Here is a 25,662-nt window from a genome sequence, read left to right as displayed (position 1 = left end):
GCTGCCCTTCCAACATGTGGAAGTGCCCCAGAAGCAAGGAAATGGTAAATTTGAGTGTGAAAGGTGCTTCTGGCTTTTTGAGCCCCTCCTGCCCCTTCTCTCCAGTAACTTTCCTCCATCCTTCTTTAGGGATGTTGCACACCTGTAGGGTCACAGGCTCTGTGTGTTTTGGAATTGTCTTTTAGTCAGGTGGGTTGTTGCTCCTCTCTTTGCAATGCCTCGGGCAGTGAGCAGGAGATCAGCTAATTAGTATTCTTGTTTGGGTGGCCACTGCTCCCAGCTCCCTGCAGAGCAGTCAGGCTTGCTCTGGACTGCAAATTAGTGTCTCAGGGGTTTCTGGGGGTGTTTGCTGTTTGACTTTATCAAGTGTTTTGATGGGCAGGAAGTTAATTTTCATAATGTCCCAAGGAAAAAAAAGAAAGTAGTTCTTCCCTGCAAAAGAAGTATCCTTTGCTTGGGAATGTCCTCTTTGAGATCCTGGCAATTAGGTTCTCCTGTCTGCTGGTTATTTAGTACTATTTATGTTGTATATTTGAAGCACATGTCCCAGTCTCATCTCTTCTTGGGATGAGAACTGGTCAGGTTGCTGCTTTATTGTTCCTTGAAGACTTTTCTTCCTTTGGACAGCTCCTCCTTCATGGTTATGGTTGTGGTTAGCCTTACTCATTCCCTAATAGTCTCTGCTTGGCTTCACAGCTTTCTGTTCCTGGAGGAGGTGTATAAACAAATGTATTTTCTTGTATGGAACATGCCTTGGGAGGATTTATGTCTCTGGAACATAACCTGGCAGTAGGACAGGGTTTTTTTTTCTTGACTTAATAAATTAAAATACAACCAATTGAGAAGTGTCCTTGTGCTGGGGGGAAGGCAGTGTCCTGCCAGGAGTGTGGGGTCTGTGGCTGTCCCTGCCTTGTGCAGGGCAGCACTGAGGGCTCTCCACCCCTGGGCATCAGCTCTTGGGGACAGTGTCTCCTGGAGGCTGCTCATCCCCCTGGGCCCAGCCCTTCCCAAACTGAGCAGCAGCTCTGTGTGCCTGGGCTGTGTTTTTGGAGTGCCTGTCTGAGTCTTCCCCAGGATAATGAAGAGCTGTGCACTGAGTGTGAGTGAGCTGCAGGCAAGTCCTGGGGCTGTTCCTTAGGAATGGAGGCTATCCATGAAGCTTGGGAGATACTGCCCAGGAAGCAAAATGAACTTTTGCACTGTGTTTCCCACCTCAGTACCCTCACTTCTTGAAGAGAGAAGGCAACAAGCTCCAGATCATGCTGCAGCGGCGCAAGCGCTACAAGAACAGAACCATTTTAGGCTACAAGACCCTGGCTGTGGGATGCATCAACATGGCTGAGGTGAGCTGCTCTCTGCTTGCACACCTGGACATCCTCCCTTCCCTCCAAACCCACTCTTGTCACCTGCCTCGTTGAGAAGCACCTGACAGGGTTTCAAATAGCTGCAATCGATATTCACAGGGCAATATTTGAACCAGATTTTATTACTGAGTAATAATATCGAGCGTTTTCTGCCTCATCTCTTAATGGCTAAAGCTTTCACAAGGATAGCTTGTGACCTTTTGAGGGTTTTGTTATTGTTTTGTGGCTTTATTGGAGTTAGGGCGTCCAGATCAAAAGTGCAGAACGAGACAGAGTCACTTGGGCAAGTCTTCCAACCCTGAGAAGTGGTAAAATCAAAGCAAGATTTTCTGTGCTTCTCAGTGCCACAGTATGAGAGTTCAGGATTAAGCAATTTCTCTCATTTTGCTTGAAAAACCCTTGACCATTGTTATTTCATGGCTGTTGGTAATTTAGGTGGAGCTCTATTCATGAGAAGTAAATGATAAAATTAATGCTGGAGTCAAGTATGGATAAATTATTCACAAAGGCTTTCTGAATGGCATAGCTCCATGCTTTGTTACTTCGTGCCCTGTTTAATCTCTGCTGTTTCAGTGTCTGAGTGTTTAGAAATGGGCTTAGCAGTAGCAAGTTCAGTTTCACACCAATATTTTTCATCAGACTGCATTCTGTCAACAAATGACTTTTATCCAAAATAAGCCAGTGTTACTCTGTGGTGAGTTATTATTATATTAAATAATTCACTCTAAAGAGAGCTTCCCTCAGCCCTGCAGTGAATGGTGAGCTCCTTATTTGAATTGGCCAAGTGCATGGTGTTGCAGCTAACATTTTTCCTGCACTGTTTGATTTGTTGGACAAGCAGAAAGTAAATAGTGCTGTAAGGCAGAAAACATGTGGGCCCATTAATTAGAGTCACTGGTGAACTTCTGAGTGTTGGGCATTTTGCTGCTGCTACATGTGGTTTTTCTTATGTCTGTTTGTAATGTCAGCTGACTGGGGTTAGAAGGTCAAAAATGTTCAAAGGTTCACCATGTTAGGAAATAGTTGCTTTCCAGCTCATCTGGAATATTTATGAAATTGAAGTCTTCGGGAAAACTGATTTTACAAGCCCTCCCCTCCCCTTTGGAGTTTATAGGATGATGACCCCTAAACTCCACTGACTCATTTCTTTAAAAAAAAAATAAAAACTTCTCTTAAGCTGTTGAAACAGAGCAGTGAATTGGAGTTGAGAGTGAGCAGTTTCAGAGCAGGGGACACATGTTCCTCATCAGCTCAGGTCTGTTTAGGTCCCTGTGCCTCCACCACTGACTTGTTTGTCATGCCCTGCTGCTTCATTGTCCTGTGGTTGGTGGCCAGTTCCTCTGAGATTTGTGTGTCAGCTCTCCACAGCAAGGATATTTTGCTTTAGGAGGCACTTTACATCTGTATCTCACCAAAATTTTTTGCTTTTACCAGCTCTTTTGCTTGGTTTTAAGACAATATCAAGTTCCTTAATTAGGTGTTCAGAAGGTGGGTAACTTGATAATTCAAATCAGTTCTGTGCTGGGGAAGCAAACACATAGTAATGAGGTAGTCAAGTACTCTGCTTCAAGGGTGAGCTAATCAGCTGTTAAGTTCAGAATTTTGTTTTGTTTCCTTCCATCACTTTCATTAGCAGTCAGATAAAATCTCAACGAGCCTCGTGGATTGCCTGCAAGTGGCTCCTGTGGTTACAAGGTCCTGGAAATGTAGAGTAACTCCATTAACATAAATAACTCTAGTAGTATGCAAATGATACAAGTTTAAATACATTAAATGCAGATTTGTTCTGCTTAATTTCTGTCCCAGGTGATGCAGCACCCTACAGAAGGTGGCCAGGTTCTGAGCCTTTTCAGCAACATCAAAGAGGCTCCAGTGAAGGTGGCAGAAATCTGGATCTTCTCCTTGTCAAGTCAGCCAATCGACCACGAGGACAGCACCATGCAGGCCAGCCAGAAAATCAAGTCTACAGGTGAGAGTCCAACCATGTTCTCTGAGGAGCTCTGAGTGTCCTCCTGAGCCAGCTGGAGTTAAACTACCCCACCTGGGCTTGGATGCTTCCTGGGACAAATGAGGATTGTTCTGCACAAGTTGCTGTGTCTATGAGTGATCAGTGCAAAGAAAACCCACTTTGCAAAAGTGCTGCTGTGCAGGCAGGGAGTGTGACAGGGACAGTTGTCAGAGCTTCTCCTGCATGCCACACCACACCTGAGCCATCTGCAAGGCTTGGCTGTGTCCTCACCAGTGCTCTCCCAGCATTATTGGTGGTTGTTTTGGGAGCCTGTAGCTTCTCACCTGGCTATCAGTGTTGTGTTCAGGAGATTCACAGTTAAGCTACTCTTCCATCTTCTTTTTCCTTTGAGTATCCTGCAATAAATTTCATTAACTTAAATGAGACCTGCAAGCCTGCAGCATGTTTTGCTGGGGGTGATGGCCTGGCTTAATGAGTGTAAATCCATGATGTGGTGCACTGTATAGGGAAGTCACTGGGTTCAGGCTTGTGGTGATGTTTTTATGTGTCACTGCTGGAAGAGTGACCTGCTGAAGGCAGTGCACATGTGGTGTTTGTGTGCTGCAGCCTGGGGCCAGGCAGCTCACCTGAAGGGCCATTTCCATAAAGGTTTTGTCGTGTTTCACTTGCCCCTTTAAGTCAGTTATGCACAGGTTAGGGGGAAAAAGAATTTCCCTTGTGGAGAAACCTCTTTACTTGCTGCTGTCTACCAGGTGGTTGGTACTTTCCAATGGGAGGAAGTTTCCTCCTCTTATTAAGAGGAGGAGGAGCCTTCTCTGTGTCCTGGTCCTTCCTTCTTACTGGGTGTGTTTCTCCTCATTCCTTTCCTCCAGACAATTCCCATCTCACTGGTTCTAGCAGGGATAGATGCCTGCTAATTTATCTTCTCCTTGTGTGCCTCCTTTCTTGATTTGTGCCTTCAGCTGGCCTTTTCTGCTCCTGAGATGAGACCTTGAAGGAGTTTCACAGGATCTTTCCCCTCTTTCCTTCCCTTTCAGACAACTATTCCGAGGAAGAGTACGAGAGCTTCTCTTCTGAGCAGGAGGCCAGTGATGATGCCGTGCAGGGCCAGGTACTGTTCAGGGCATGGCTTCTCCCTCAGAGGGCTCAGTGGAGCATGTGCACTCCCAGCTCCTGCTTGAAGCTAAAAGCCTGTTTCTGGATCTAAACCATGCCAGTGTGAGACTGTTACCAGGTGTTCAGCTGCACTGGGAGGGCCTGCACAGTAACCCATTTCTTCTACCATGCTGTGATTTATCTGTTCATGTGTTTGGACTTGAGCTCCCTGGAAAAACATTGGCATCCTTGTGCTTCTCTGCTTAGTGGTCAGGGAGTAATTTAATTGCTTCTATAGTGCTCATTGGATTCAAAGAGCCCATGTGGATCCCCAGCTGTAATTAAAGGGCCAGTGGGGTCTGAGGCAGCCTTTAGTCTTTAATACCTTTTTCACAATAGGTCCTTATGGAGAATCCCTGACTAGATGCGAGATGCTTTTGAGTTTGGGTCTTACTTGCCTTCAGACTCTGGCATCACCTGTCAGAGGGGACTGAGAGAGGGACCCACCAAGATGTGGGGCTGTGACTGTCCTTGTTCCTTGAATGTAGAGCTAGGGCTGTTTTGCTTCTCCAAGCTGTTATTCCTGTCCCTGCAGACCTGTCTCACTTCCTTTCCCCTCTACCATCATAACTGCAATTAAGGCAAATGCTGGATGCCTGGAAGACACAGCAGCAGGTTCATCTGCATAGAAAGAACACTTTGGCATGCTCATGTGTCTCAGAATGACGAAGGTAACACGGGACTCCTCTTTCTGTTCAGGATTTGGATGATGATGAGTACGAGATGGGGAAGCCCAAGAAGCAGCGGAGATCGATAGTAAGAACGACGTCCATAACCAGGGTCGGTGGAAATCAGTTTTACTAACACTGATGGGCTTTGGCCAGGATGTGCAGTGCATGTGGCTTGTGGGACACCAGGCATGCTGGCCCAGCATGGAGCTTGGGGGCATGGTCACAGCATGTGAAGAGTTAGAAAAAGCAGCCAGTTCAGGCAGTGGGACCATCCAAGGTGTGTGCATGTGTTGAGTGTCCCTTGGCTGCAAGGTTAAGGAGCTCCCAAAATCATGCAAGTGTATGAAATTCCATCCCCATGAAGGAGGCAGTGCAGGATCCATGCTCATGTAAGTCCTGAAAGTGGCTCTAAGTGAAGGAATGCTCTGCATGGGAGAGGCCAGTGGGAAGTTCTCAAAATGGAGTGGCTTAGTCAGGGGTTGGAGCTTGATGGATAAACTTCAGGTGGTGCATGTGGTGCTGAGACAAGAGAAGTAGCTGGATATGGTATATATAGAAGCTTTAGAAAGATGCATGTGGCTGTCCACCCTCCCCCACAAGCATGGGTGTGCCTGCAAAGCTGCACTTGTGTGCAGCAGGGACTTGAGCTTCACCACACCATGGTCTGAGGCTGTTTCTGAAATCCACGTTTTGATGAGGTCTGAAATAAACCCTGTTTTGACCTGAATCTGTCACTATGAAGACCCTTCCTGTGAGACCAGGAGTGTGCTAGTTCATACCCTTGGTGTCTGTATTGCTTTGAACAGTGATCAGTCAGGACAAAATCCACCACGTGGTATTGAGCAAGGAATCCATAAGAGGAAAACCCTTCCAGCCCTGACCTCTGAACTGATGCTGGAGGTCCAGCTGGTGCAAAACTGGGTTTGGTGATGCCAGTTAAATTGCCATCAGCCCAGCTCCAAACCAGATCTGCTCTCTGTGAAACCATTCATGCCAGCAAACAGCTCTGGCCATGTCCCCCTGGCTGCTGCATGGGCTGAGTGTCCCTCTCTGTGGGCTGCTGAACTGCCCCCAGGTGTTGTCATGGGTGGGTTTGCTTGAGCCAGAGCAGAACTGTCACTCTTGTGAGGGCATCTCAGCCTCAGGGATGCACTGGGGGTGGAAACAGGACTGTCTAGGGACAGTGTGCTGGATTTATTTCACCTAAGCTTCAGCTGCAGGGTAGGAGCTCAGAGATGAAGGGTGCAGTCTGTGTGAAGTGTCTGAGGCCAGAGTTGGGAGTAGGCAGTTGGACTGGCAGGACCTCAGGAGAGTCAGCAAATGAGCAACTTTCTTCACCTCAGAATGTTCTAGTTCCAGCCATTTCCTTCTCCCTTCCTCCTGACCCAAGGATGCCACCCCAGATGCTCTGTACCAGCACTGAGACCTGGGCCCTTCTTGAGGATGTGCCCATCAGAGAAGGGCTGGGCAGACCTCAGCTCTTTGATCTGCAAAAGGGGGAGCCCCTGGGGGTGAGCAAGCACAAAGGGAGGGCAGCAGTGTGCCTTGTGTTCTTCTGGCCTTGGTTCCTGCTGTGCCCAGGATCTGGCAGTGCGACTCAAGAAACATTTGTGTGATGGGGCAAGTGCTGAGGATAAGTGCCACAGCTTTTCAGCAGTGCTGCTAGTGAAATAAATGAACCTGCCATGCAAACTCCTGCAAAAAAAAAACAAAAACCATGATGCTTTGGTGGTAAAAATCACATTTGTTCTTGGGGTCAGTGGGTAGTTCTCTGTGTTGGCTCACTCTTGCTAAGAATCAGAGAAGTTGACTTTCAGGTGTTTTCCAGGAATATATCAAAAAGGCACAGGGAGGTAGGTGATCTGGCAGATAAAAATTGTTATCCATTGTGTGTCCAGCCAAAAGTGGAGTGCCATCTTTCAGATTTGCAGTGCTCGTTGGAGTGGGACTTACCATTGGTGGTAATGAAGTTATCATGGGTGTGGAGAAGCTGATTTTCAGTGTAAGGACAGCAGAGAGGTGGTGCCAGATGTTGTTTGATTTTAAACAGCAGGGTAGCACCAGTGTCAGATGTGTTTGGCTTCTTGCAGGCTGGGAGAAAACAGCTCACTTAATGCTTTACTTATGTAAAAGTGTCTTTAACTTGCAGCAACAAAACTTCAAACAGAAGGTTGTGGCATTGCTGAAGAGGTTTAAAGTGTCTGATGAGGTGAGTAATTCCTTCTGTAAACCTCCCTGCCTTGTGTGCTGCCCTCTGCTTGGTGCATCTTGCTTTAGTCTTCAGGAACATTCCCCTGTTTCCTTCTGTTCCCTTCATTTTGTTTTCAAGTCCACAGTGGATGTGACCTTTCCTTACACCCTAGCCTTGCAGGGAGGCTTGAGGGCCAATTTCTAAATGTCAACAAGCATTTTGTAGATGCAGTTTTATCAAAAGCAGATTTTGGCAGCTGTGTGCGTACCCATTAGTTTTGCAGATTGCTTTGAAATTATCTCTGACCCGTTCAAAGGCAAGCCGTCCAAATGGTGTGTATTGCTTGTGAGGTTCAAGCCCAGCCTGCTTGATTATCTTACTAGAACAGCCAGGCAAGACATGAAAAACTTGGATGGGGAGCTCAATCCACAAGAGTCAGCTGCTTGGTCCGAGCAGGAGAGGATGAAACAGGTCCAACCCCCCAGAAACCTGTGTAGCAATAAGTATCCAACACAAAACCAGCCAACATCTCCTGTGGCTGTGGGGCTGATTCTGTGGCTTGTGGGAAAGAGGGAGCAACTCCTGGTGCTGCCTTGCTCTTCCAAGCAGCTTTGCTGGTCTTGCCAACCCAGCTCGGCAGAGTGAGCACCCACAGCTCGGAGCCCAGGCAGCCGCTGATGCTTTATCTGCAGCTGCCCCTCCAAAAGCAAGCTCTGGTCGGGGCACAGCCCCTGCTTGCTGCGGGCTGTGTGTAAAGAGAGTTCGGTGGGAGGTGTTTGTTCTCCTGCCTCGGCTCTGGCAGCCGATCCTCCTCCAGGTTTCAGGCGCCTCCTGTGGACATTTCTGGGTATCAAATCAGGAGGCGTCAGGGCAGCTTTCTCAGGAAAAACCAATACAGGCTACACTGCTGGGAATACTGGAGTTTTGTGCTGGTTCTAGGAGGACTGAGATTCCTTTGGAGCTTTAAAGCTTTGTTTATTGGACATAACCAATGGCATGCTCATGGATGCTTGGTCCAACATGTAACTCCTGCTTAACCAGGCATTGACAAGCTTAATCCAAGACAAGCATTTCTCATGTACTTAAAGTTCCTGGGATATAGTATCCTAGCACCAGGAATAGAATCTTACTGCCAGGACTGGTGTCCTGCAGGGCTGGTGTGGGATCAGTCTGGCTCCTAGCAGAGCTGGTGATGCCTCTTTTTGTCCTGTGTAGGTTCTGGACTCAGAGCAGGACCCAGCAGAGCACGTTCCAGAGGTGGAGGAGGATTTGGACCTTCTGTATGACACGCTGGATATTGAGAACCCCAGTGACAGCGGGCCAGAAATGGAGGATGATGACAGTGTCCTGAGCACTCCAAAGCCAAAGTTAAAGTAAGTGTGAGGCAGCTTCTGCTGGGCCAGAGAGATGGCTGGCAAACCCCATCCAGTCTGCTGGGTAGCTTGTAGCTTTGTCAGCCACGGTTTTATTCCCACTCTTGGTTTTATTCCCACTCTTCTGTGGGCTTTTTTCCCCCTCCTGACATGGTGGTGTTAGAATGAGAGTGACAGCTTGTGCTCTAGAGGTGTGGGAGGGTCTGACTTCCCTTCAGTCCCAGCTCTTCCTTGTTCCCTTTGCAGGTGTTCTGCTGCCCTGCCACCTGAGCACAGGGAAGGTAGAAACAAGAAGGAAATGTGTGCTAAGGCAGGAGTAGAGGCAGGGATGAAGAACCAGGAAGGAAGTGTGTGCTGAGGCAGGGATGAACAAGGCACACTGTCTTTCTGGAAAGACCTTTCCTGTAATAACACCCTGTGTGGAAAGAGAGTCTTTGCAGGGATTAAGGAAGCAGAGCTGCAGGAAACAAGTGGATTCCTCAGGGCCCAAAGGCATTGACTGCAGCACACGTGGATGTGCTCCAGCCTGCTCTTAAAGAGCTCCTGTGGGTCAGTCCCAGCGCTGTGGGGCTGAGCTGGGGGTTGCTGGCTCAGGGTCTCAAGCAGATGCAGAGCTCTGAGCTAACACAGCTGTGTCACACTCTGCTCAATAAAGGCTGAAAACGTGAGACTGAGCTGACTCCTGCTTCTGGCTGGGGTGTGGTTGCATGCTCAGGCCCTCAGTGTGTGATGGCTCTGAAAAACAGACTTATGGCACTGACCACTGCAGCTGGTCAGCACAGCATCTGCTAAATCTGCTAATTACCAGGTGTCATTATGGCCTCAATAATGTTGAATAACCTCATTGGGCTGAGAACAGATTCTGGGTCTGGAGAGAGCTGTTCCCTGTCAGTGAGCCAGGAGATGCCAAGGATAGACTGGGGCAGCAGTGGAAATGGTGGGGCTGCTGGCACGTGCAGGTGTTTGGTGCTTAACCCAAGATTCCAGCCAGCTGGTTGGCCCTGCCATGAAGGGATTTGAAAATAGATGTGTTGTGGTAAGCAGCTGCTTTGCAACAAGCCAAAATGTTCCACTCTGCACACTGAGAGTTCATATCCTGTTCCCTGGAGCTAAGGAGCCAACTGTGCTGGGCTATGTGATTGCTGGAGTAAGAACTTGCTGTGTGTGGTCCTGGGGAGACACTCTGTAGTTTCCTAGGTCCAGTTCTGGTGTTCATATCTTGAAGAGGATGTGATAAATGTTGATGCCTTTGAGGCAGCTTTTTCCCACAACAACAAAAAATCAGTTCCTTACGTCGTAATTGAGTCTTGTAGCCTGATGTGATGAGCTGCCTTTGGAGTGGAAGCACAATCTGATTGTGTGTGGTACCTTATCTTACTGAGCAAATGTGTAATTGGAGCCTAGGGCTGGCAGCCAAATCCAGATGCAAGCTGGAAACAAAATGTATATTAGCCCAAGAATCACTTACCCAGGAGCTGAGTGTTGGGGTGTGGGGGAAGCAGTAATTCTGCTTGCTGTATGTCAGTCAGAAGCTAAATTCAGGAATGCCTGGACTTTCTGGCTTCTCTTACTGCCCTGGACACCCTCCTCTCCTTTCAAAAGTAGCCTTTTTCACTGGAACCATTGGGGAGCAGCAAGATCTTCTGGGAACTGTTGTGCTGCTTTGCTCTGAGTGTGGTGGACTTGCCCTGTCAGTTTTTGGTAATAAGAAATGGGTTTTGCTTTTCTTATTCAGACCCTACTTTGAAGGACTGTCACACTCCAGCTCTCAGACAGAAATTGGGAGCATCCACAGCATCAGGAGCCAGAGAGAGCCACCAAGTCCTGTAAGTCACATTTCAAGTGTTACCTCTCTGCACTCTCTCTAATTGCATGTGTAAATTGAAACACCCTCTCTGACACCCCCAACTTCCCAAAGATTTGGATGCAGAGATACAAATTTTCTGCTAAGAAAACTCATTTGGACTTCTTGGGGACTGGAGATTTTTTGGCCAGTTTGGGTTTTTTTGTTGTTGTTGTTTGTTGGTTTTTTGGGTTTTTTTGTTATTGTTGGTTTTGTTTTGTTTTAATGCAAATATGATATTAAGTCGAGGGTGCATTTTCAGGTTATGTATTGAATACTTGCTGATGGTGTAAATAGCTTCAGATTCCCATGTGCCTGAAATGACTGCCAGGATGGGAGATGTTGCCTGGGTGTTTTGGGGACTTCCTAGCACTCTGTGGAGGAAGCTTTTCTTTGCTGATGTTGGGGTATTTTTCCTGGTGGCTGACAGTGAATGGTCAGGGGCAGCTCAGCTGCTTTTCCATTCCCTCCTGAATGGGCATAAAGTGTCAGTTCCATCCCAGAGCATTTTATTGCCTCTCCTGTGTGTTGTGCATCAGCTTTGCCACATCCCACGGTGATGTGTGAGCAGGGAGCACTGCTGGCCATGCTGCAGAGCTGTGTGATGTTTAAATGGAGAAGCCTCTCTTCTGAAGAGCCTGACCCAGAGAGCATGGCTGGAAACTGTGCTGGTGCTAAACCTCCTGAGGATTTTTCTTCTCTCAAGCAGGTAGAAGTGCCTGAAAAGACAAAGAGTCTTGGAACCAAACATGCAGGCGACAGTGTTTCTGACACTGTCCCTTATGTAAGTTGAAAATGCACTTTTTGGCCTTCCTCCTGTCAGTTTGGTGTCAGCTGTGGGCTGCATTCTGTGGGGTGCATCTGTCTGTCTGTATAGCTGCACATGCAACACAACTTCCAGGGTAAAATCAGCTGCAGTGAAGACAGCACTGAGTTCTCCTCCTGGCCTTAGTTTGGAGCTTCTTGTCTTTCAGCCTTTTGGAGGTGAAATGCTCTCTTTGACCTTTTGTTCAAGCAGCTAGCCCAAAGTTTGCCACTGAGCACATAAAGGATGCTCAAGGCTGTTCTATTTGATCAGACAGAAGTATTACTTTAAGCTGAGCTGGCAGAAATCAAGCTGGTCCTGGGGTAGAAATCCCAAAGCTCAGGTTGCTGTGCTGGGAACGTGGGGTGTGTAACATTTCTCTCATTTCTTTCTGTCTTAGCTAGTTCATTTGGGTAAGATGAATTCATCTCTATGAGGAGGCATGTCCCTGGCTTTGAGCTGTGAGAGTGCCTGTTCCAAACAGCATCTCTGAACACCTTTCCTCCCTCCAGCTCCCTTGTGAGGCAGAGCTGGGAACAGGTAGCCCCAGACAGCCACTCCTGGTTCCCCCCTTTGGCAGTGAGCAGGATGTCTGGAAGAGGCAGGCTCAATGTGCCCCAGCCAGAGCTAAACTCCCAAGGTGAGACAGAGGGTTTGTTCCTGCTAATTCTGTTCCCTGTGTTTTGGCAGGAGTCTAACCAGCAAGCTGAGGTCCAGGAGGCTGAGCTGCCCACTCCAGATGTGTTTGTGGAGAAGCTCCCACCCAGTGGGAAGATCACAAAGACAGAGTCCCTCATCATCCCATCCACCAGGTACAGGGGACAGGGCTGTGCCTGCTGCAGGCTGCTCAGGGAGTCATGGACAGTGTGCTAGGACTTGGTCAGGGTGGCCTCAAGGCAGTAAGCTGCAAGGACACCCTCCCTGTGTTTGGGCACTTGAGCAATGGGTCTGGAGCACTTGGTAAATGATTGCCCAGAGGTATTCTGTGCTGCTGTGGGTGTGTGACTGCAGTTTGCCTGGCTGGATCTTATGATGCTGGTGTAGCAGTAGCAGAGAGGGGGTGTGGGTGTTAGCACGGGCTGTGGAAGTCATCCTGGCACTGCTGAGCTGTGAGCTGTGCCGTCAGAAACAGAACCAGCCGGGCTCAAGCTAGCTCAGATCTCCATGCAGAATTCCCTCCCCAGTGCTTGTGCTGGCATCCCTGGGGCTGCCAGACGGGCGGTGGGGCTCTGGGGGCTGTGTCTCGCCCAGAAGTGTGCCTGCCCTGGCAGCGTGAGTCTCCCAGCAGGTCTGAGGGGAAGCAGACGGGCCGGCGGGGCAGGAGCACGTCGCTGAAGGAGAGGCAGCCGGTGCGGCCGCAGAACGAGAGAGCCAACAGCCTGGACAACGAGCGCTCCCCGGACACCCGGCACCACCTACAGGTCAGCTGCCACTGCTGCCCTCCAGCCACTCCCTGCTCCTCCTCTCTCTCCTTGTCCTTCTGGTTCGGGCTCTGTCCCTTCTGGGAAGGAACTGGGCCCCGCAACTTCAGGAAGGAGAGAATTTGTCTTGGCTAAAATTTTCTCTCCCATCCAGTCCTCTGGGGTTTGCCAGCTTGGAGCTTTGTCAGCCAGCCATAAACTCAAAGCACTGGAGCAGATTGTTAGAATGAGAAATGAATAGGGGTGTGTTGAGAAATTACTCCTTTGAAATAAGGCAGATTGCTAGGGACTGGCTTGTGCACAGCATATGTGCTGTGCTTTTGTTAGCTGTGGGACTCACTTATTTCCCTCCTTGAAGGAGATTGTTCCTGGCTTTTATGAATCTTAAATTCCTGGGCTGCTGTTGGTATAAAGTGGTGTAAGCAACAGTGCATGGCAGAAAGAGTAGTGGCCGACAAATCCACGGTGGCCAACACTGGGGAAGCTGCAGAATGTCCAGTGTGCCTTTGCTGAGGGGTGACTGGCCAGCATGCACATCAATTGCAAGAGCTGGAGCTGCTGCCTTGATGGCCAAAGCTGACATCTCTTACTGTTCCTTCTCTGTGTCTTTATTTCCAGATCCCCAGGAAAACAGTGTATGATCAGCTGAATCACATCCTGGTTTCTGATGACCAGCTGCCAGAAAACATTATCCTTGTCAATACATCTGACTGGCAAGGCCAGGTAAGGGCAGGAGGCATTACCTGGAGCTCAGTTCTCCTGCACTGTTCTTCCTCAGGAATGGACAGGCCTTGAGCTCTGCACTGACCAAGCAGGGTCTGCTGCCTGCAGAGTGCTCAGTGCCCACAGGCTGGATTTCATCTGGCCAGGAGATGCTGGCATCTTATAAAGCTTTGCCACCTGAGCCTTTCCACAGAGGTGTTTTCTTCCCCAAATAATGCCATTCCTTGTGGTTAGCAGCACTGGGAGTGTGGCTAAACCCTTGCACTCAGAAGCCCCCTAAACTGTGGTAGGCTGGGACAAAGGAAGGTCTGACCTTGTGGTGGTTTAGGCTGAGATTTCTGAGCACAGGTGGTGAACAGGAGAAAATATTTTGGGTCAGCTCTGTAGCCATGTACATGTGCCTGTGACTGCTGACTGCAGGAATCACCCCATCCTTGCTGAGTGATGGTTGTTTTAAGGAGAACTCTGACCAATACTTCCTTTTGCTGACAACAAATTTGGGAATTTTTACAAATTTGGAGCAAATTTTGCTCCTTTTGGAGCCTTATTCTGAGAAAGCAATGAAATATGCATGGAAGAGGACCAATGTACACGTGCTGGGTGGCCCTTGCCTGGGGAACTTGTGCCAGGCTTGTGGAGTTCCATTGCCTGCTTTGGCTTTCTGGTTCTGAAAGAACTAGAGTGTCAATGTGTGAGAGAGCAAAAATACCATCTGAGCTACTGGTTCCACTGCCTCTGTTCTTGGAAGACACAGAAATGCCTTCTAGAGGTGGACAGAAGATATTGTAGATCACCTTCCAGGGGTTCTGGCAGCTTGTGCCTGCAGTATCAGAGGGCATGAGGGATATGGACTGGGGTGTATAGATTAGTCATGCAGAAATTGAAAGTGTGAAATAATTAATAACTGCCATAATTATGTCCATGTGTACCTGAGGTGTGTGGTGCCCCCATCAGCTGCATGGAGGGGAAACAGCCCCTCACAAGGAGCATGGCTGTGGTAGCACCCTTCCCTTTCTTCAGTGTTTAAGGGTGGGCAGAGCACTGCATTTCTTTAAAATGGAAATCAGAGAGCTGCAGCTGCACTGCCAGAAGCAGGCAGGTAAGCAGTGTCTGCTCTTTCCCAGGGCTGTCTGCTCAGTGAATGCTCTGCTGGCCCTGCCCTCTGTGGCTGTAAAAACTGTGCTGCATCTCTGGGACATGGTGTTGTGTCTGTCAAGAAGATGCTTCCATTTTTCTAGAAGGAGACTTTTCCTTTGGCTGCTGTTCTGGGAGAAGGCATTTGTGAAATAGCCACATCACCTTCAGACACAGGGAGAGTGCCCAGGAGTGGGTGTGAGAATACCCAAGAGGTTGAGGGGGGCACATTTTCTTCTTGTGACAAACTGTACTGAAAAAAAGGACTAAAAATGTTCTGTCTCTCCTCAGTACCTTTCAGATGTCTTGCAAAAGCACACCTTGCCAGTGGTCTGCACATGTTCCTCTGCTGATATTCAGGCAGCTTTCAGCACAATTGTCTCCAGGATACAGAGATAGTAAGTTCTCACCTAAAAGCCTCTCAGCTCCTGTGCCCCAGGACTCAGCGAGTTCATTTCTCAACTACTGCATGAAACCTTTCCAGTCTGCTCTCCTGAAGTCAGAATTGCATTCTGTGGCTCTTCAGCACTCACCACCTCTGCTGTTCTGCCTCGTGTGGGGCATGCAAGCCCCAGCAGCAGTGATTATCAGAGACTGTGCCTTGGAGGCTGCCTTGGGGGTGCAGTGCATGCAAAACAAACAAAGGGGTTTTAAATAGTTCTTGGTCTCCCTTCCAATTCCCAGAATAATTCCTCAGTTCCTGAAGGCACTCCCTGCTTACCTGCTGGGGGCTGTGGGTACCTGAGTGTGTTCTCTGACCCAGCAGTTAGTAGGTACATCCTAACCTAGATAGTTGAGCCCAGCTCTTTAGAATATCAAAATGTGCAAAAGAAGGAGCAGGGAGACCAATTAAGGAATTACTGAAGAATGTTGTATTTTATTAATAATGTTTGAAGCTGCTGAGAATCATTGCAGTATTGCCTTGTGTATTGAACAAACTCTCTTCTGCTATAATTGTTATTAACAATTTTTTTTTTGGTTTTTTTTTTTTTTGCTGCGTGGTTGAAGGCACAATTACAACTATGTTTCCTCTTTTTCTGTCTAGCTGTAACTGCAATTCACAGCCTCCAAACCCAATTAAAATTGCAGTGGCAGGAGCCCAGAATTACCTCAGTGCTGTGTTGAGGCTCTTTGTAGAGCAGCTGTCTCACAAAACCCCCGACTGGCTCGGCTACATGAAATTTCTGATCATCCCTCTAGGTAAATAAGGAATGGTGTTTCCTCACAGGGAGGGGAATGGGTGAAATCTGCTGTGTTCCCTCAGGAGAAGCCTTTCTGGAGCTTTGGCTGTGGGTTAAATGAGGCAAATTATTACATGATTGTGTAGTGCTGGTGTTCTTGCTCTTGTGGGAGTGAATTCCATCTTTAAGTTCCTCATCCAAAGTCTGCTTTTGTTTGAAGCAAGGGGTTAAATACTTCCCCCCATACAGGGAGACTCTTCTGCACAGAATTGTTCTGGAAACCCTTTTCCCTGGCTGAAATGTTAAATTCAGTGGGCACCACGTTTCCCAAAACAATAACTGTTCTGGCCTCCCTGGGCTTGACTCAGAAAATATTAAGAAGAGGGGTTGAAAATTTTTAAAAGGCTCTGAAACTGCTGAGAATTTGAATTATTCAAATTAAATGCATCTCTTGACCTTTACTTTTCATGCTGGTCTGCTCAGGTTTTTCCCTCACTTTATCTCTGCCCTTTCAGCAGCTCATCAAGCCTGCCTGGGTGCAACATTCCCCAGCTTGGATTGCTTGTGGTGGGGAGGTAGAGTGCACTGATAGCAGCACCAGGGGCCTGGTGCAGTCAGGAATGGGGTGGTGGCAAGGCCTGGGAAGCAGGGGGGTCACTGGTGCAGTGGGCAGGGACATCTGGGCACTGCTGGTGGGGTCCAGGGCTTGGCTTGTGTGGACAGAGCATTTAAGTGATGCAAGAACACTTGAAAAGCACTTTTTGCCAGTATTTTTCTGAATCTTCTGGGTTTGAGGGCAGCTGATGGAAGTTCCTGTAAGAATCAAAAGCTGCTGCCCAGCACCATGAACACTGGGGTTAGGCTGTCCATTCAGTGGTGGCACTTGCAAAAGTTAAATAAAAAAGGCAGAGGAAAAGAAAGAACGGAATCCTTCTGTAAAAAAAGGCATTTAGTTTCCAAAGTGGTTGGCAGGAAGAGAAGAGAGAGCCCTTTAGGGAGGAAGAACAAAAAAATATTAATTTCTGCAAGGTTAAATGTGCTTTGAATGAGAATCTGTGTCTGAGACTTTGCTGCTCACTTGCTGACTGTCTCCTGGCCTCAGAATAAGAGTTTTCTGTCCTGCAGTTTTTAATGATCTGAAAATACTCTCTTTGAAAGTGAAACACAAGATTTAACTAGTGTTTGGGTTTAGGTTGGTTTTTTAATCTTAAAACTTTGTTTTGTAATCAAAAAAGAAAAAAATGAACCAGACACTTTGATAATGAAATGCTTTAGAACTGTGGATTCTTTTTAGATTCTACTTTAAATATAGCAACTTCTCTAACAGGATCTTTTCCACAGAAGTCTGCAGTATTTCCTGATTGGATCAAGTGCTTATTTCTGGCCAGCTCTCTGGCAGTTCATTAAAGTGATTGAGGAGCCACCTCTCATTTCTGACAATTGAAAAAGCAGCAAAGACAGAATGGTGACCATGCCATAAATGTCTTAAAGGAAAAGCCTCTCTGCTGCTTGCAATACCTTTGAAATGGGGTTGGTGGTGAGCTAGGGTTTCTCCATGGATGGTTTTACCTTCTGAGTCCACAGCTACACACTCCAGTGACAGAAGGGTCAGCCCTCAGTGGTTTATTAGCAATCAGAAATGCTCAGTGTCTGCAAACATATGAACTGGGAGATTCAGTCCTGCTCCATGCCACTGATTGCATGGCTGTAAGACTCCTCTGCTGCTTAAAACACTGTATCCTAGCTGAAAAGGGGAAAATCAAATGTTGAGGAGTTATTTTGGCTGTTTGGGGTATTTTAACATTTTATATAGCTCCCATGGGTAGGACTTCTTGGGAGCCTTGCTATGATTGCTTGTTTCCATGTGCAGAGTGTGGGAAAGCTTCTCCAGCCCAGGGTGCAGAGCTGTGCTGTGTGCCCTGCTCAAAACTCCCTGCAGGGGAAATGTGGGGTCCCAGCCTCTCCTGACCCAGAGGCACCTCCTGCTTTCACCTCTCCTTGAAGGCTGGAAATCAGCTTGGAAGCTTGGAGCACTGAGACAGGGAGTTTATTGTTTGGGTTTTTTTTCCACCAGAGCTTTCCTGGAGCATGGTGAGGGCAGTTCCACAACTGGGGTCATCTTGAAGGGATTTCTCAGGTTTCCAGTTAACTCAGCTGTCTGGAAGTGTGGCTTGATGGGCAAATTTGGTGTGCAGGAAGGAGGAAAATCATGTGATTAAGAGGAGTTCTGAGACTGCTTCATGGCTGAGTGTAAATGTTCAGGGCTGGTGCTGAGCCTGACTGCCAGGTTGGTTGGGCAGGGTGATCCTGGCACACCTTTTCTCCTGTGTTCAGAGACTGTGGAGGTAGTGGCTAGGGGGTGTTTGTTTTGGGGACATAGATGGCCTTAAAGGAAGGTGGCTTAACATAATGTACCCTCCCAGGGCAGAGGTTGTCACTTGAACACCTTCCCTGTCCTGCTCAGTGTCAGTGTGCACTCAGATCTCCATGCAGGGCTGGAGGCTGGACACACCAAGCTTCTGCAGGAGACCTTTCCATGCTCATGGAGGAGCTGGGCCACGAGGCTCAGGCAGAGTGAGCAGGGACCTGCTGCACGTGCCAGTGTTCACTGGGTCCTGTAATGCTGGGGCTCTGCTTTCTGCCTCAAATTGCAGCCCATTTATTGAGCTTTTAGCCCTTCTCCACAGATTAAACAAGCCTCCCTGGGTTGTTTTCCTGCCTGGGGGCAATTGCCTCTTCTCAGTGTTGCAGAACAGCTGTGGGGTACAAATGGAGCTTGGAGAAAGGGGTCTGGCCCCTCCTGGCTGTGGTGCAGCCTGTGGGCAGGAAGGGCTGTTTGGGAGAGCTGCTTGCAAAACTGAGAGACATGGAGAGCTGTAGAGCCTTTGTGTCTTCCAAATAATTTATTTCCTCAGCAGTTTCCCAGTCCTGTTTCCTTTGGCCTTTTAAAATTTAATTTGTTAGGGGGAAGGTTCAAGTGAAAGATAGCAGTATGTTGAAGCAGTCTGCACTGGGAAGTCTATTTGCATGCTCTTGTAGAGATAAACTGGACTAAATGACTTGGTTATTATTGAAGAAGTTTATTTCTGAGGTGTCTAGTGTGGTTTTGATTTTGGGGTTTAATTCCTTGCAGAACAAACCCAGTGCTGGAGAGCACAGCTGTGATGTTTTCCTTTCTTTCTTAGGCTCTCATCCAGTGGCCAAGTATCTGGGGTCTGTAGATTATAGATACAACAACTTCTTCCAAGATCTGGCCTGGAGAGATCTGTTCAACAAACTTGAAGCACAGACCACTGGTAAGACTCTGTGTCTGTCTGGCCTGTGTGGGATGAAAAGCTCGAGTGAGTAATTTTAGCAGAGGTCAAGTAAATACAGGAGGAAGCAGACAAGTGGTTTTGTTCCTCTTTTCTTCTCACTCCACCACATTCCCATTTCAGATGCTGACCTTTCTAAGTCTTGCCCATGGTGGTTTGCAATCAGTTATTGGCTCCCAGAGGCATTAACTAGCTGCCTGTGAGTCATGCTGTTCTTACCTAGCTCTCAGCTTTGTTCTTTGATGTGGAGGTCTTGCTCCTAAGTTCAGTACATTGCTTTCCTTCAGGAACTGTGCAGCCTAAAACCTTTGGAAAACTGGAAGCTCTGGGAAGATTAACTTCTGTTAGTTGTGTGTGAGAAAGATCCTGCCAGCAGACTTGAGAACATTCTCATTAAAGAAGAATTTTGTTCTTCACCAGTGTGGTAACAAGTGGGAGCTGCCCTAGGTCAGACCAAGTTCCTGTTCTGATCGGAGTTTGTTCTAGGCCAGATTAAAACCTTACTTCAGTCAAAGTACTAATTTGTTTAAAATGTGAATGCTTACAGTTTCTTCCTCCATTTCCTCAAGAATGGAAAGGAACAGGAGAAAGGAGGATTTGCCACATTAAGGGCTATGTGAAGGCTTGAGTTTTGATGCTGTTGTGGGCAGCATTGCCCACACAGAAATTCCATTAGAAGGAAAAAGCTCTGAAGTTTGTGTAGCACCACGAGTGTTGCAATGTGGTTCTCCCTGCTGGAATTGCAGAGTTCCTGAGACTCCCAGGATGTCCAGGATGGGGACATGGCTGGACAAGGCCTGGGGCAGCCTGTTCTGAAGGTGAAGTCAGCCCTGTTTGGAGCAGGAGACTGGACTAAAAATCTCCTAGTATGCTGTCCAAGCTACACTTTCCCTTAATCCTGAATTCAGGGAAGAACTGGTGTATGGAACTGGTTTCCTTTAATGACTTGGTGCACTTGAAAATGCAGAAAAATGCCAATACACACTTGATTTTTGTGTCTGAATTAGGAATACTTCATTACCTGTGGAAACCCAGAAAGAGCCATATCTGTTCCTTAGTTGATTGCATGCTATAAGGAAAAGTCCACCTCATTTTTGTATAGTGCAGACTTTGTACATTCTGCATTTTTGTCTGTGTGGTGGCAGCTGCACAGGAACTCCATAATGGCACAAGAAGATTTGGCAGAGAACCATAACTCTTACCAGTTCACTGTTCAAATACAAAGAGTCTGGGTTAAAATGCCCATTTTAAAGTAAGGAAGTGCCTGTTGAAGGTCACTTGTGTTCCTGGGATCTCACAGTTGAGGCTCTTTGGTAGAAACCAAAGTATGGAAGGCATTTAGGAAATGTCTTTGTGTCAACTTGAATGAACCACAGTCTCACAAAATCACAGGATCTTTGTGCTCTTCCTACCCTTGTGTGCCCCTCAGTCTTTTTAGCCAACTGAGCAGGGCCAGGAGTTCATCAGAAACTCAGGTAACTCAGTGCTGGTGTAAGAGCAGCTCACCTGGGAGACATGGCCAGGCACTTTCTCCAGCAGACACCTGCAGCCAAGACATGAAATATCTAAAGCTGACTCTGGGTAGAGACAAAGAAAAGCTTTTAACAAATCTAAAAGACCCCAGATTTGGTCAGAAATGCTGAGTACAGATTCGGCTTTACTGTGCTCTGGGGTAGGCAGAGCTTCTTGTGCTAGGTGTAGAGCTGGTGGGCACCACCAGCAGGTGGAGAACAGGGCTGGCATGGTCTGAGGGAGAACAGGGCTGGCATGGTCTGAGGGAGAACAGGGCTGGCAGGGCTGAGGGAGAACAGGGCTGGCATGGTCTGAGGGAGAACAGGGCTGGCAGGGCTGAGGGCAGCCAGGGCTGGCATGGTCTGAGGGAGAACAGGGCTGGCAGATCTGAGGGAGAACAGGGCTGGCAGGTCTGAGGGAGAACAAGGCTGGCAGGGCTGAGGGCGGCCAGGACTGGCAGGGCTGAGGGAGAACAGGGCTGGCAGGGCTGAGGGAGAACAGGGCTGGCATGGTCTGATGGAGAACAGGGCTGGCATGGTCTGAGGGAGAACAGGGCTGGCAGGGCTGAGGGAGAACAGGGCTGGCAGGGCTGAGGGAGAACAGGGCTGGCATGGTCTGAGGGAGAACAGGGCTGGCAGGGCTGAGGGAGAACAGGGCTGGCAAGGCTGAGGGAGAACAGGGCTGGCAAGGCTGAGGGAGAACAGGGCTGGCAGGGCTGAGGGAGAACAGGGCTGGCATGGTCTGAGGGAGAACAGGGCTGGCATGGTCTGAGGGAGAACAGGGCTGGCATGGTCTGAGGGAGAACAGGGCTGGCAGGTCTGAGGGAGGCCAGGGCTGGCATGGTCTGAGGGAGAACAGGGCTGGCAGGGCTGAGAGAGGCCGGGGCTGGCATGGTCTGAGGGAGAACAGGGCTGGCATGGTGTGAGCAGTCATTGAATGCTTTTCCTGTGTTCTCTGCAGTTTCGGATGCGCCCGACGTCGTGTCCCGGATAACTCAGTACATAGCAGGGGCAAACTGTGCTCACCAGCTGCCCATTGCTGAAGCCATGCTGACCTACAAACAGAAGAGGTATGGCCCTTCCATCCTGCTGGCTCCCAGCACCAGCTGCTGCTTGAGAGCAAAGTGCTTTTCTCATGTTGTACCAGCAGTCTGAAAACCAAACAGCAAAGGCCTTGGGAGGCTGCACCCAGCAGTGTGTCCCACTCAGGGAATCTACAGCAGCAGGGTTGCTTTAAGTGCAGAGATTCTGTTTTTTCAAGATGTAAGAGGTTTGGTGAAATGCAGGATGGGGATGGACAGGTTTTATGTGCTTAGGTTCCAGAGATGTCTCACCACAACGACCTTAGGTGTGTCAGACTGGACCTTGGCATTCTCCCACAGAGTATTTTCTGTGAGAGCTGACCTTTTTTACATTGGCATTTAGGGAACTAAGCCCCTTTCTTTTTGGAGTGTAAATAGCAGAGCTTCTTGCAGGAGAGACAAAATCCTTGTTGATTGGCAGTTGCAAGCTATCAGGACTCCTGCTGGGGAGGGCTGACATTCACCAGATTTCATTTCAGCTTCTCTTAAGGGATAAGCAGGCTGTAGGAGGGAGGATTGGAGACTTAAAACAAGATTCAGGAGTAGGTAGGGTCTCCTGTGGCCATGGTCCAGGAGGAAGAGTGAGTGTCACTGAAGGGTTGAGAAGCACTGTTATCAAGGGACAGAGGAGAATGATAGATTTGAACTCAGCTGATGTGAGTTTCCTCAGTTAGGGACTAGCAACTCCCTATGAGACGTGGATGTTGTTAATTTTTAATTGCTTCTGTTTGATTTTTCATTTTTGGTCCATTAACATCCCTTATTAATGTCTCCTTTGCCTAAGAATTGGGAGACATTGAAAGTGTGCTTAGCATCACTCTTCCCCCTTCCTTTTTGAAAATTCTCATAGTATATTGCTTTTGCATTCCTGTGGAATTCCTGTCTGCTCTCATATTACTGTGCAGAAATGATTCAGTGAAATTTCACCCATTCTACATGTTTTTCCTGTATTTCCAGACTGACTAGTCAAGTAAAAGACACTAGTCTAGTCTCTTCATGTATTTGTGGACTTCTGTTAAAGTTAACATGATAATAAGGATGAAATTTAAAGAGCTACAGAGCACTTGAAGCTCTTGCCTTCAGTTTTGCATTTAGTTTTTGATGTGAGGGCTTACCTTGGTTACCAAGGGAGCTCAGACACCCCAGTGCAGTGGGAATCCCTTCTGAGGCTGCCTGGTTCTTCCTCTGCACCCTTCAGGTGCTGGGTTCTGCACTGCTTTCCTCTGCCCCCTCCATCCTGTTACAGCTTCATTTGTGCCATTACAACACATTTAAAGATTTTGAGATTCTAATGTGTCCAGAAGGTCAATTCAGCACTTTGTTGGAAAACAGCTGAAATGTATTTGAGCTGTATCCCTCCCAGCAGTGTGCAGGACTGCTTTACCAGGCTGGTCTGATCCATTTAGGTTCATAGTTTTCATTTAGGAGGTTACTGGGAAGAGAGATTGCTGAAACTCACAGTCAGACTCTGGCATAACCTGCAATCTCTCAGTATTTCTGTGTGTCTGCCTTAAAATAACTTCTGCTTTCAGGTCAGTGCCCTGTGAGCAAAGGAGGGTGAGTCAGAGGCTCTCACTGGAGCATGGGCAGTGTCTCCTGTGTGCCTTCCTTTAGGAATGGGGGTCTCTGTCACTGGCAGCAATTTAGGAAGGGTATTGTTAAAAACAGCACAGAAATTGTGTCTCCATTAGCACTATCTAAACAAATGTATCACTTTGTTGTAAGTATAATAACACATTTATCTTTTTCTTTGGTTGCTTGCTGAAAAGGAAAAAGAGCTTTCATTTTGATTTTACCATAAGGTATCAGTTCCTTTTAGGTTCCCTCTCCCAGCTCCTCTCTCTTTTCCCAGTGAACTGGTGATTTGTGCCTTGTTTAACAGCTCCTGCAGGTCTGGGATGCACAGTTTGTGCTTTGGGTTGAATTCTGCTCACTGCTTTGAAACCATGGCATCTGCTGGCAGAATGCAGCATTGAAAGTGACTGCTGTGCCTTTGGACCACACATTTGGGCTCCCAGGATGTAGACTGAGTGGGAATGAAGGAGTTGGTCAGAGAGTAGCTTGGAGCAGTACAGCATGGAGAATGTGGAGGTTTTTCCTTGCCTTTTCCCTTAGCCATCAGAAGACAGCATAGCTCCAGAAGGATCAGGATTGAGAAAAGGCTTTTCAGTTCCCATCTGTTGGAGCTGGAGTGCTGTAGGTGGCACTCAGTGGCTCAGGGTGGGGATCAGCTGTGCAGTGTCCGAGTGCACACCAGCAAATCTCCTCCCTGTAATCAAAAATTTGAGGACTGGTCTCTTACTGGCAGAGCACCCCAAACATATGGGACTTCTCTGAGCTTAAGAAAGAGAAGACAGATGTGTGCTGGCAGTGGAGCTGTGCTCTCTGAGCTGCCTCCAAACCCCCCATGCTCTGCAGGGTCCCCTGCTTTGAATCATATGATTATTGGGCATTTTTTAGTTTGTACTCAGCACACAAAGTTACTGCAACTCCCTCCCCCTTGAGGCCAGAGGTGAATGGCTTCTCCAAGGCCAGCTTTCAAGGCAGTGGTCCAGGTAGAAACAAGCAGCACTACCTACAAATTCATTGCAAAAGAATTCTCCCAGAATCCTGGCATTTGCTCTGTTAAACAAGTCCTAGTGGTGCAAGGAAAGCCCAGCCAGTCTCTAGGATGTAGCTGTATGTGATGAGCTGCTTCACAACTCTCTTGCCAGCTGTCCCTGTTCTGACCCCGCTCTCTCCCCGTGCCCTTGTTCTGTTTGTCATGGCAAAGGTTGGCGCATGAACTGCCTGTGACGGACTGCAATGGTGCCAAAGCTTTGTCCTGGTCTTCTGCAGCACCTGCTGACCTTACCTGAAAGCACAGGGGCTGGCTGGGAGGAGGGGGGCTCACGAAGGAAATGAAGTGCCATTGCAGCTCCTCTGAGTTACACTGGGTGACTGACTGTGTCTGTGAGCTCTGGGAGAAGCCCTGGTTGCTGAATTCTGAAGGAGCAGTGCAATCCAGGCAGCACCTGGGCAGCTGAGACCCTGGGGATGGGGTGGGCCTCTCACCACGAGGGGCATGTCACTGATGTGTCTCTGCATTGCTTTCCTGAAAGAAACCCTGTGGTGTCTGAGGCCTGAGAGTCAGCTCTCACAATTCCCAGTGCAGCTGGATTGCTGGGCTGGTGTCACCCACTGTAATTCAGTGCCCAGCACAGCTCATGCCCTGTGGCTTCTGGACAGCCCTTGCATGGATCTGGGGAGCAGCCTGGCTGTTGGAAATGGAAGCATTGCTCACTTGTCAGGGCAAGGGCTGGATCACTGCCTGCCTGGTTATGTGTTTACCAAAAGCTTTTGGGAGCACTTCCCAGCTCCTGCTCCCAGTTCCCTTGGATTGGAGGGCTCCTGGGCAGTAGGGAGCACAGATTACACTGATCCTGCCTGCTGTGTGTCTCAGAGGCTCTGCAGGGCAGTGGCTGAGCAGTCCAGGTCACTGCTCTGAGTGCTTCTCCTCAAACACACCCTGCAGCAGCTGCTGGACCTGAATCTGGCTGGCCAAGAGGGGCCTGGTCCCTCCTCTGGCTCAGCAGAGCTCATCTTACCTGCTGGTTACTGCAGGAAACTCCTCGGGCAGCTGCTGGAAATGCAACAGGAGTGCAGCAGAGGAGAGTCAAGGCTCGAGAAATGATGGATGTCCTGTTGGTTATGTCCAGCCCACCACAGGAAAGTGAAGATGCTGGAAAGGAGGTTTTTGGGAAGGCTGAGAGGAGACTCATGTGATGTGTCATGAGGACCTGGCGTTGCTTTGTCCCTTGTTTGGTTTGGCCCTGGTGGAAGCAGGACAGTGTTAGCCAGCAGGCAGCTGGAGCTGCTCAGTGGGCAGGACAGATTCCATTTCATAGGTGAGTGGTGGTGGTGGTGCCTGGCCTGAAATGGCCCA

At 48.4% G+C, this 25,662-nt stretch overlaps 1 protein-coding gene across 10 annotated transcripts in view; it reads left to right on the top strand.

Annotated features, from left to right (window-relative positions):
- The window catches only part of PACS2 (phosphofurin acidic cluster sorting protein 2), a 77,394-nt gene that overhangs the window by 32,682 nt on the left and 19,050 nt on the right, over nt 1–25,662 (top strand). The window contains exons 4-19 of one of the 10 annotated variants that reach the window (XM_064720254.1): nt 1,218–1,343; nt 3,171–3,333; nt 4,371–4,444; nt 5,188–5,244; nt 7,309–7,368; nt 8,566–8,723; nt 10,459–10,549; nt 11,276–11,350; nt 12,062–12,183; nt 12,657–12,792; nt 13,411–13,515; nt 14,941–15,047; nt 15,695–15,849; nt 19,016–19,126; nt 21,617–21,725; nt 23,507–23,539. In XM_064720254.1, coding sequence (XP_064576324.1) covers nt 1,218–1,343; nt 3,171–3,333; nt 4,371–4,444; nt 5,188–5,244; nt 7,309–7,368; nt 8,566–8,723; nt 10,459–10,549; nt 11,276–11,350; nt 12,062–12,183; nt 12,657–12,792; nt 13,411–13,515; nt 14,941–15,047; nt 15,695–15,849; nt 19,016–19,126; nt 21,617–21,725; nt 23,507–23,539 — 1,682 coding nt within the window. Of the gene's footprint in view, nt 1–1,217; nt 1,344–3,170; nt 3,334–4,370; nt 4,445–5,187; nt 5,269–7,308; nt 7,369–8,565; nt 8,724–10,458; nt 10,550–11,272; nt 11,351–12,061; nt 12,184–12,656; nt 12,793–13,410; nt 13,516–14,940; nt 15,048–15,694; nt 15,850–19,015; nt 19,127–21,616; nt 21,726–23,506; nt 23,540–25,662 lie in introns of all 10 variants that reach the window. The other 9 variants (XM_064720253.1, XM_064720251.1, XM_064720249.1 and 6 more) reach the window with 9 other exon arrangements.

This window comes from Zonotrichia leucophrys, chromosome 8, assembly GCF_028769735.1.
Source record: "Zonotrichia leucophrys gambelii isolate GWCS_2022_RI chromosome 8, RI_Zleu_2.0, whole genome shotgun sequence".
Taxonomy (NCBI): domain Eukaryota; kingdom Metazoa; phylum Chordata; class Aves; order Passeriformes; family Passerellidae; genus Zonotrichia; species Zonotrichia leucophrys.
Note: the sequence above shows the minus strand (reverse complement) of the source record. Positions and strands in the feature narration are given on the sequence as shown.